Here is a 12,004-nt window from a genome sequence, read left to right as displayed (position 1 = left end):
AGAGGTATGGAGGGCTATGGGACTGTTCCAGATTGATGGGAGTAGGCAGTTTAAATGGTTCAGCACAGTCAAGTTGGGCCAATGTTTCTGTGCTATACGGTACTTTTCTATGACTCTGTAAACATTAATTCATCCCGAGTGCCATTCAGCTGACATTGGCTTTTGCTTGTCCATGCTTCCTTCACGCAGAAGAGAGTAAGTGGGCTTGGAGAATGGCCTTGACCAGCTTCAGGTCTGAATCACTGGATCTAGTAAGCCACTGGATAATAGTAAACCTACTTTAACTCTGTAATCACACGACAGCTGGTCCAGATTTCTGGCTGGGCACTGAGACACTGGGCGGCAGCTACTTGCGAGACAGCAACATCAGCCATCACACAGGACATCATGATTGGGATCATGAATCTTTGAATGGATTTGACTTCCATAAAGATAATGCCTTTCTACGCAGGATGCCCTGTGCTGGCCACCAGTAAGCTGTCCTGCACTGACCAGGCTAAGCTTCTAGGGGGTCTGAAATAAATACAGGTCGACCTTCTATACTCCAGCACCATTGGGACCTGAGGAGTGCCGGATTAGTGAAAATGCCGAATTAAAGAAGGATCACATTACGCAATAGATAACCACCTCATAATACTTTAATATATCATGTAAATCAGCACAAGTTAGATAATAATGAAACAGAAATATTAAATGAGTAGCAAGTGAAATTCTAATAAAATAATATACTGTACAGGCACAGATAAAATAAAGGGTACAGGTAAATGTACAGGAATTAACTTATACAGAACAGTTCCGCTTCTAAAGTGAGACGTTTAATATACCTTCAGGCAAAGTTACTTGTCTGTAAGTGTGGGGTTGTCGGGATCATCAACATCTTCATCTTGAAAAATGAGTGAAGCATCAGGAACCAGTGCTGAAACTGGCACAACAGTGTCTTCAAAAACTGTTGATGATGATGGCAGCACATCTTGGTGAGCAGAAGCAGAAGTCGGAGAAAGGAGGTCTTCTATACGCCACATTTCACGCGACTGCCAGGCGGCCGGGGATTCGGCGCTGGGCTCTTCCCTCTTCACTCGCAGTTACTGAGGGAATCGTTGTTAGTTTCTTTTCCTCTGCTTAGTAATATGCTTAAATTCAGCGGGTCGCCACATCTGATCTGAGGTCGTAGGCAGAAGAGAACAGAGCGCCGGCTGGGTGACGCCGGAGGGCAGTGTGCGACTGCCGGCAGGCGGGCAAGAAGGCGGACCGGCCCAGTACGCGCCAGCTCCCCCGCCGCTAGTGGGTGAGACGGGCAGGTGCCAGGCGGCCGCGCCTCATGCAAATGATATGAATAAATGCAGGAAAACAGGCAGGAATCGCCTGCCTGTGCTTACAAGAGCGCGCCAACATGTGAACAGATCTAGCGCAACCAAAACAGTGTGCAGCAGATTGGTACGGTGGCCCAGGAAATTTGAAATTACAGTTGAACGGAAAATTTGAAATCAGTGCCGGATTATCGATGGAACGGATTACAGGTGGTCGGATTAGTGAAGGTCGACCTATATATGAATGCAGTTGTCCAGAGATGGGACAGGGGAGCCATATGCACACATTCACATGATTTGTACATCATAAATTAGAGAAGAATGCAGCGTGAAGGGAAGGTGCGACACAAGGATAGTCACAATGAATATTTCCAGCCTACCAACGGCCACATCCTGAGCCACTAAGCTTCTCTTAGGATTCTTGACCCTCTGCTTAATTGCTGCCGCCTCCATTGTGCCCACGGAGACACAGGAATCTACAGTCGGCATGATTTGCAAAAGAAGCACAAATCACTGAAGGGCTGATGCAGGCTCTTCTCCAGAAACATCAACTATCCTTTTCCTCCGTTGATTCTGCCTGACCCAGAGCTCCCCAGCAGTTTGTTTTTCTTTCTGCTATTGTGCACATCCTCCCCTGCAGTACAGAGGAAGCTTATCGGTTGCTGGCATCTAACATCCTCGGGCAGTGGGTCTGCTGAGCTTGACTGGCTGGCAGTGTGTACAAGGGGAGGATGTGGTTGTTGTCTACGCAGCAGTGTGGAACAGGACCAAGTATGAATCCCAAGTGATCACTCTTGTTCCTTAGTGAACCGGAATTGGGCTGTGGCCGGGGCTAGTGGTGCTGATGACACAGCATGGCACTTTGTGATCCATTCACTGGACCCATAAGGTCATTGAAAGTCCTGATGAAGGGTCTTGGCTCGAAAGCTCAACATAGTCATTGGGAACTAGATGAACAAGTATGTAAACAAATTGCAGAAACATACAGTTCAACAAGGTTATAGCAGTGGGAGATTTTAACTTTTAAATTGCGATCAAGAGTTTGTAAAGACAATATGTTGATAATGGTATTAGAGGGGGACATTTTGATCTTGTCCTGGAAAATGAAACTGGGTACTTGTGTAAATCTCAGTGGGAAAGCACTCAGAACCGTGACCATTGTTTCAAGGTAGTTTTGGAAAGGGAAATGGTTGATCCTCAAATTCATGTATGAATTATGGAAAAGCTGATATCAATGGCATTAGAGAGGACCTGATGAGAGTAGATAGGGAGCAGATACCTTGGGTAAAACAACAGCTGACAAGTGAGAGTATATTAAAAAGAAAGTTATTAAGAGTACAGGGCCAGTACATTTGGTGAAGATCTGTTGGATTAGGAAACCTCAGACGACAAAGAATATAAAAGGCTTTAATGAGGAAAATAAAGGAAACATGGCAAATGGGATCAAAGGGGTCTGTTGAGGAATACAGAGTGTGTAGGCTTCTAAAAGTGAGTAGCCTTCACAAAAAGGGTAGAAAGGTGCCACAACATATCCATGATTAGTAGATTAAGGAGAATCTCAAGATATTCTGTAATATCAGGTACAAGAGGGTAGTCAAGGAAAGAGCAGATGTCTTTAGGGACCTAATTTTAATCTATGATTGAACCAGGCAACATGGGTGAGGTCCAAATTGAATATTTTGAATCTGTATTCTGTAGTGAGTTCAGGGAGGAGTGTGTTGATCCTTTGGAGAAGGTCAGTATTATAAATGGGGACATGTTAAATATCATTGAATTTGTAAGGGTTGTTAAATCCCCAAAGCCAGGTGAGACCCATCTCAGGATGCAATGGCAAACAAGAGGGGAAGTAGTTGAGGACTCGACAGAGAGATTTTTGAAACTTTGTTAGCCATAGGTGAAGTGCCAGAAGTGCAGAGGGTAGCTGATACCATTATTTAAGAAGTGCAGCATGGATAAGCCAGGTAACATAAGGCCTGTGAACCTTATGTCAGTGGTAGGGAAATGCTGGAGAAAATTCTGAGGGATAGTACCTTTGAAAGACAGGGGCTGATTAGAGAAAGTTAGCATGGTATTGTGTAGGGAGAAACCCATCTCACTAACAACATTGAGCTTTTCTGAGCTGGTAATGAAGATTGATGAAAGCAGGGTGGTAGGTGTTATCTAAATAGAGGGCAGTATGGCAACTGACAAGGTCCTGAATGGCGGGCAGGTCCAGAAGGTCAAAGACTAGCTTTATTTCTCACACGTACATTGAAACACAGTGAAATGTATCAATGCATCAAATCAGCACGGATTGTGCTGGGCAGCCCTCAAATATTACCACGAGTCCAGTGCTGCCTACAACTTACTAACCCTAACCGTATGTCTTTGGAATGTGGGAGGAAACCCACGCAGTCACTGGGAGAACATACAAACTCCATTCAGGCAGTCACTTTCCACGTTACAGCACATGAGATCCAAGGTGAGCTGACAAATTGAATCCAAACAAGGGCATGTTGATAGGAGGCTGAGGGTAATGGTGGATTGATGCTTTGTTGACTGGAGGTCTGCAGGCATTGGTGCACCACAGGGACTGATGCTAGGACCCTTCTTGTTTGTGATATATCTTAATAATTTGGATGTTCTGTGTAGAACCACCGGAAACATAATATTTAGTAGGCAACATAAGGTTAATGCTCTGTCCACATTCCACAGCAGGACAGGCCTCAATCAACCATTTGCAATTCATTTGACCAGATTAGGTCACTGTAGCCTAAAACTCAAGAATTGCTTCTAGTAATCCAACACAATAAAATGCAAAAATCCCTCACTTAACTCAAAAACACACATAAACTTGACCTTTCTATAGAATAATCACAAGGTCAATAATATGAGATACTTTTTTACTATTTCCAACTCACATCAAACAAATCCACAACTAGGGAAGAGACACTGGTGGCTCCTGAGCAACTGATAGTCAGTTCCTCAAGTTACTGAATGAATTGAGAAAATATCATCCTCTTTATAAGCCCCATATGTTTTATTTTCCAGTTTTCCCAAATCAGGAAAAGCCCAAATCCATAATTTCTTTCAGTCTCTGAAGATCCTACTCCAGGACGTAAATGGTGAAATTTAGCCCAGAAATATCATTCAGTAACCTGCATTCAGTTACAAGATTATTGAAACCTTCTCCAAATTTCAAGGGGATTTTGAATGAAACTTAAGAGGTTTCAAAGTGAAGAATCTTGTTTATGTTCCAAATTCGTAAGCTTACCCCAGCTAGAGCTTCCAAGTTTACACTGGAGTTTGGCTCACATCTTTATTTATAAAGAGAAAAAAAAATTGAAGTTCATACCCAAGAAGGAAAGTAAGCTTCTGGCTCAAAGTATTTTCCATAATGTTTGTGCCTTTTGTAGTTGCCAAGGTCTGCTTGTAATGCGTAAGCAGCAAGTAAAAAGTAGGCCTCTTCATGCAGTATGCACTGGGATTGAAGAACCTGTTTCCGTAAATGCCAGTAATAATAATATCTCGCTGTTCTGTCACTGGAAATAGAAATATAGCAGATTAGGATGAAAGCCAAAATAACTACATTATGACGTTTATATTTTTGCCACTTCTGAACATTTCACTCCCTCTTTCTTTTTAGGAGTGTTGGTGAGCTCTTTCAGATAAACACTGGGGAGACTGGAGTTTGATTATGTGGTCACAGGGTCCCTAATGTCCAATGTCACTAATTTAATCTTAGTCTTAGCTACATCTCAAGTTTACACAACTGAATGTGATGATTAAATCAGGGCTGAATACCTGACCCACTCACTGAACAGTACATCCATTTTCATTTTATTACCCACATATCTTTACTTAGGTCTCATCCCATCAGCACCTGAGAAGCTCAGAAATCCCTTTGTACCTCTGCACCTGAAGATTCTTACTCCATCTTCCATTTGTGTCAGCTCACGTAGTCTCGGGTCACACTCCACACTCTCATCACACTGCTACTGCTGCCTTGCTTTGGCTCACACTCCCCAACACATTCCTGTAGTTAAATGTTTCCATTACTCCTTCCCTCTTCCAATGCAACAACCCTCTCCAACATCTCCCTTGGAACCCTGACTCAGAGTTAGCTTTACCATCAAACATCTCAAATTCCTTTAGATAATTCCTCCACTGCTAATTCTTTAACAATAAATTTGAGCTCAATGTTTTGCTTTATTATTTTACGGGATGTGAGCATCACTACCGAGGCCAATGTTTTTCCTCATCCCTCACTGCTTTCACCTCCCCCCCCCCCCAACCCTCCCCAAGAGATTATGGTCCGGAGGAGAATGATTACAGGAATGAAAGTGTTAATGTATGAGGAGCATTTGATGGCTCTGGGCCTGTACTCGCTGGAGTTTAGAAGAATGAGGGGGATCTCACTGAAACTTATCGAATATTGAAAGGCCTAGCTAAACTAGATGTGGAGAGGATGCATCTTATAGTGGGACCAGAGGGCACAGCCTCAGAATAGAGGTGCGGCTCTTTAGAATAGAGATGAGGAGGAATTTCTTTAGCCAGAGGGTGGTGAATCTGTGCAATTCATTGCCATGGACAGCTGTGGAGGCCAAGTCGTTGAGTATATTTAAAGAGGAGTTTGACAGGTTCTTGATTAGTCAGAGCAAAGGTTACAGAGAAGGCAGGAGAATGGGTTTGAGAGAGATCATAAATCAGCCATGATGGTATGGCAGAGCAGATGCTATGGGCTGCTCCTACTGTATGCTTTATGGTCTTATGGAGAGAATTCCTTGACCTGCTGCAGGCATGAGCTTAAAATTACTTTAACGCTGAAATTTTTGGGAAGATTTTGAGGTTTTGAACTCAGTATAATGGAGCTGAACCTAGAGGTATGCTAAATTTCCTGAGTTCTTCATTGCTAAAGGTCAGAGTATTTAAGAGGTGTTATCGGAGCAACATTTGCAAGCAACCACAGTGTATTCTATGGATGATGCAGGCAGCCGTCAAAACGTAACAGTAGTGGAGAGAGTATGATTTGAAATGCTGGTTGGAGAGACAAGTGTTGTTACACCTCCAATACACAACAGGCGGAGGACTATTTTTTCAGCCAAATATATACCATTAAACCTCTAATTTGCACATGATAGCTCTCTTTTCAGACTCAAGGAATACTTAGCTGTGGACTTGCATTATTTCTTTGTTAAGGATTGGCTTTATACTCAACATGCACCTATCTGGGATACTCTACCAATAAGCCAAGCTGTAAAACGTGGCTGAACATCAGATGTGGACAAAATGCAGAAACCTATAATGCAGCAGAGCATTGGAAAATGGGGCTGAGGTAAATGATCAGCCATGATTTTTGGTGAGTGGCAGAGCAGGGCCGATGGGTTGGAGTCCCTGCTCCTGCTTCCTAATGCCTGATAAGGCGTTTTTGTCAAGTTTTCCCTTTTAGAAGCGTTATTGTGAAGATGTGTATTAGGGGAGGCACTGATATATACGTTAACGAGTCGATTGATGAAAGGCTTAGGACGTGTGTGCCGTGGAGAGCATTTGGACTGGCTGCATTACTGCCTGGTGCGGAGGCTGCAATGTTCAGGATCGAAAGAGACTGCAGACGGTCGTATGCTCAGCCAGCTCCACCACTGGCACAAGCCTCCATCAAGGGCATCCTCAGAAACTGCCTTACGAAAACAGCGTCAATCATTAAGGGCCCTCACTATTCTCGTCTCATTTCTACCACTGGGAAGGAGGGACAGGAGCTTAAAGACCCACACTTAAAAGTTTTAACAATTGTTTCCTGCTCTCTACCATCAGATTACTGAAAGGTCCACGAGCACCACCACATCATTCATCTTCTGCACTATTAATTTTGTAACTTACAGTAATGTTTTGTCACACTGTACTCCTGCCAAAAAATATCAGATTTCACAACACAAGTCAGTGATAATAAACTTGATTCTAATATTACACAAAGAGACAGAACTCTTTTCTATCATTTCTCTGATTCCTCATGCACTTTGTGAATTGTACAGCTTAAAGCAATAATGCAAAAAAAAGCTAAACAAATGCAAATGATAAAATAGATTGACTTCAGCCTGAGTGAAAGACAAAAGCAAGTTCACTGAAGCATTGAGAACATCTGTGCACACGCTGTAACAATTTAATTACTGTATATTTATGGACACTAATTTAATCAAAACCACTTTACTAATATGTGCATCCTTAAACACTATTATTGGCTTATCATCTTAGCTAATGCTTAAAAAAAAAATCTTCAATCACTTTAGTCTCACCCAATTAATCTCCCATTCTCCACGTAGTACTGTACCCTGAAGTGAATAATCATTGGTGGACCAAACTGGTCAATGCCCTGCAGAAAGGAAAGAAATATTAATCTGACAACAGGAGTTCAGATTTTCCACAGAGTTTCATATTGTCTGCCCTCCATACCCTTATGCATGAAATCAAAATAAACAAAGAAAACTCATTTTCTCATGCCAAGTTAACTAAAATAAATTTCCACATCCTACATTAGTTGATGAACTACGTCAGTTGGTAGAGTAAACCGACATCTACTGTGGTGCTAACTCACTTTGAGGTCCAATTCCATCTGATCTGAATTCCTGGAACTGGAGTTCATTCAGCTCACATATTATAGACTGCACATAGTGAATGTTCAGATGCAGACAGGCTGGTATTTGTTTTTTTGCAGCAGCTTTGTGCTTTCTCAACATAACATATATTACCATCACCAGGGTGTCTATGTGTGTCCTTTGCACATGACACAGGACAGAATTAGGCCACAGCCCACTGAGGCTTCTCTACCATTCAACCTTGGCAGATTTATTTTCCATCGCAAACCCATTTTCCGCCTTCTCCCCATAACCTTTGGTGCCCTTATTAGTTAAGAACCTATCAACTTCTATCTTAAAGATACCCAATGACCTGATCTCCACAGATGTCTGACAGCAAATTCCACAGGTTCACCACCCACTGGCTAAAGAAAATCCTCCTCACTTCTGTTCTGAAGGTAGTCCTTTTATTCTGAAGCTCCGCCACGTAATCCTGGAATCTCTCACTACAGTAAAAATCTTCTCCACATCCACTCTATCTAGATCTTTAAATATTCACTAGGTTTCAGTGAGATCCCCTTCCTTCTTCTAAACCTCAGCGAGTTCAGTCCCAGAGCCATCAAACGCTCCTCAAACATTAACCCTTCCATTACTGGGAACATTCTCATAAACCTCCTCTAATGCCAGCACATCATTTTTTTAAAATATGGGGCCCAAAATTGCTCATTGTATTCCAAATGTGACCTGACCAAAGCTACGTTAATGCTCATTAAAATCTTGCTTTTATATTTTACTCCTCTTGAAATAAATGCTAACATTGCATTTGCTTTCCTTACTACTATCCCAACCTAGAAGTTAACCTTTGGCAAACCCAGCACTAGGACTCCCCAAGGTCCTTTGCATCTCTAATTTCCGAATTCACCCTCCACTTAGAAAATATTCTACACTTTTATTCCTTCTACCAAAGTGGTTGACTGTGCATTCCTGGCACTGTATTCCATCTGCCGCATCTTTGCCCCCTCTCCTAATCTGTCAAAGTGCTTCTGCAGACTCCCTGCTTCCTCAATGCTGCCTGCCCCTCCACCTATCTTTGTATCGTTCACAAACTTGACCACAAAGCCATCAATTCCATCAAATGACTCATGGAGATATAACATGAAAAGAAGTGGTCCCAATCCTGTAGAACATCACTATTCACCAGCAGCCAACAAGGCCCCATTTATTCTGACTCTTTGTCTCTTGCCAGTCAGTCTAGCTTCTGTCCATACTAGTATCTTTCTTATAATGAACTGGGCTTTTAGCTTGTTTAACAGCCTCATGTGTGGCACCTTGTTAAAGGCCTTTCAAGGAAACAACATCCGCTGACTCTCCTTTGTTTATCTTATCTGTTATCTCCTTAAAAAAAATTCAACAGACTAGTCAGGCAAGACTTCTCCTTAAGGAAAGCAAGCTGACTTTGGCCTATTTTATTGTGTGCCTCAAGTATGCCTAAACCTGATTCTTAATAAAGGGCTCCAATACCTTGCCAAGCACTGAAGTCAAGCTATCGGACTATAATTTCCTGTTTGTGTCTCCCTCCCTTCCTAGAGAGTGGAGAGGCATTTGCAATGTTCCAGTCCTCCACAATCTCTTCAGCTTCCTCTTTCAGAACACAAGGGTGTAGTCCATCTGATCCAGGTAACTTACCTACCTTCAGACCTTTCAGCTTCCCAAGCACTTTCTGTTTAGTAATAGCGACTACACTCACTTCTGCTCCCGACATTCTCAAACTTCTGGCATGCTGCTGGTGTCATCCATAGTGAAGACTGATGCTAAACACCTACTTAGTTTTTCTGCTATTTCTTTGTTCTTTATTACAATCTCTTCAGCATCATTTTCCAGTGGTTCAATGTCTCCCTTTTACCCTTTATATATCTGAAACAAGTTCTGGTATCCTATTACTGGCTAGCATACCTTCATATTTAATCATAGCTCTCCTTTTGTTTTTTTTAGTTGCCTTCTGTTGGTTTTTAAAAACTTTACAACCCTCTAACTTTCCACTTTATTTTTCCTTTATTGTATGCCCTCTCATTTTCTTTTATCCTATCTTTAGTTTCCCTTGTCAGCCTTTTTCTTGGGGATGGACCTCCAGAAACTCCATCTGCTGTCATACCTGCTAGTGTCTCACTGCAATCAATTTTGGCCAGCTGCTCTCTCATGCCTATGTAGTTACCTTTACTCAACTGTAATACCAATGCATCCAATTTCAGCTTCTCCCTCTCAAACTGTCAGGTGAATTATTATTATCATTACTTCCTAAGGGTTCCTTTACCTTAAGCTCCCTAATCAAATCTGGTTCATTACACAACACACAATCCAGAATTGCCTTTTCCCTGGTGGGCTTGACCACAAGCTGCTGTAAAAAGCCACCTCATGGGCATTCCACGTAATCCTTCTCTTGGGATCCAGCACCAACCTGATTTTCCCAATCTCCCTGCATATTGAAATCCCTCATGACCCCTTTCCTCCTCCTTGTATAAGAAACTGAACCTGGTTCATTCTAAAAGTGTCACACCTGAATTAGACAATTAAAAGTTCTATGAATGCATCAATTGCATGCACTTTACTATCATAAGCATACAGTAACCATGTTAACTCTAATTCAGCCTGTGTAATGAAAGGCATCTATGGTAATTTTCATGTCAGTTACTATTCACAAACCACTCAAACTTCCTCTTCCTGTTATTTGCAAACACCTTCAACAATTATGTTTTGTAATGCATATCCGGTCACCTATTACTCCAAGCAAAATAAAAACATTTCCAGGCCAAAGAAAGATTGTGGGCTGGAGTGAAAGCAGGGTAACTCACTTTGCTTACTTCCTTCTTCCATTCCTTTGGACAATATTTGTAGAGTTTCTGCATCAGCTCCATATAAACGTGTTCATTATCTATGTTGGGGAGATAAAATAAAGAAACATCAACCCCAATCGTGGAATGTCAAACAACATAAAAACACAATTGCAACTGCTTTGTCCATGACTGCAAGAAACTGCAGAGAGCTTTGGGCACAGCTCAGCACATCATAGAAACCAGCCTCCCCTCCATGGACTCTATCCACACTGCTCATTGATTCACCAAAGCAGCCAGCATAATAAAAGTCCCTACCCACCTCAGATGATCCATGGCAAGCTTCTCACCCCACTGTTGAATGGTTCCCTACTATGATAAGTGGATTCTTGGCCTCACAATCTGCCTCACTGCACATTACTGTCTTCCTGCACTGCACTTTCTCTGTACCTGCTGCACTTTATTCTGCATTATACTATTGCTTTACCTTGTATTACCTCAACGCACTGTGCAATATTTGATCTGTGTGTTCAGTAAGGAAGACAAGCTTTTCACTATACTTCAGTGCACGACAATAATAAAATGAGTTCCATTTCCAATTGCTAGTTAATGTCAAACTTTAACCTTTGCTGGCAAGGTGGGTCTGATATTAACATCGGACTGTATTGAGATTCTGAATTCACCGGGATGGCATCGTTATTTTCTTTAAAATGAACAGAGCATTTCAAAAATTAATATATCAAAGCCCAGCTTCCACCATTCATAAGCTTATATTTACTATAGTCATAGAAATATCCTCAATCTACAAGTTTTCTTCCATTATTAAGGATTTTTCTAAGAACTATCGCATCTTATTTGGAATGATGGGAAATTCCCCCTTTGCACTATCACAATACCTCAAATAAATGTGATTATAATACAAGATTGGAGAGTCTTCAATATCAAATCATTATTAATTAACATAGTTTTGTGCTGAAAACACTCACAAGGTGAGGCAGTACCTGTGGAAGTTGAAACAGAGATAATGTTTCTGTCAAAGATGCATTGATTTTACAAGGAGAAAGGCAAATTGATGCCAGGAACTTCAGAGGTCAGAAGCTTGGTTGCTGAAGTCCTAGTAGCCAGCAGAATAACACCCACATTTGAGATGATTAAGAGATCATGCAGATGTTGCAGAGAATGTAGTACTTCAGATTTTCAATAGTTTGGTTGACGAAGTAATTTCGCTTTCCCTTGGTCTAAGCAATCTCATCATATTGAAATAATAACTGGTTTTTTAAATACTCCAGAGTAGCACGCATTCACAATTCTGAGCTTTCTG

At 41.7% G+C, this 12,004-nt stretch overlaps 1 protein-coding gene across 2 annotated transcripts in view; it reads right to left on the bottom strand.

Annotated features, from left to right (window-relative positions):
- frmd6 (FERM domain containing 6) overlaps positions 1–12,004 on the bottom strand; it is a 125,249-nt gene that overhangs the window by 47,492 nt on the left and 65,753 nt on the right. For both annotated transcript variants that reach the window (XM_073039836.1, XM_073039835.1), the window contains 3 exons: positions 10,705–10,784; positions 7,577–7,653; positions 4,642–4,828 (listed from right to left, as the gene is read on the bottom strand). In XM_073039836.1, the coding sequence (XP_072895937.1) occupies positions 4,642–4,828; positions 7,577–7,653; positions 10,705–10,784 (344 nt within the window). The remainder of the gene's footprint in view (positions 1–4,641; positions 4,829–7,576; positions 7,654–10,704; positions 10,785–12,004) is intronic.

This window comes from Hemitrygon akajei, chromosome 3 (assembly GCF_048418815.1).
Source record: "Hemitrygon akajei chromosome 3, sHemAka1.3, whole genome shotgun sequence".
In the NCBI taxonomy this organism is placed as follows: domain Eukaryota; kingdom Metazoa; phylum Chordata; class Chondrichthyes; order Myliobatiformes; family Dasyatidae; genus Hemitrygon; species Hemitrygon akajei.
Note: the sequence above shows the minus strand (reverse complement) of the source record. Positions and strands in the feature narration are given on the sequence as shown.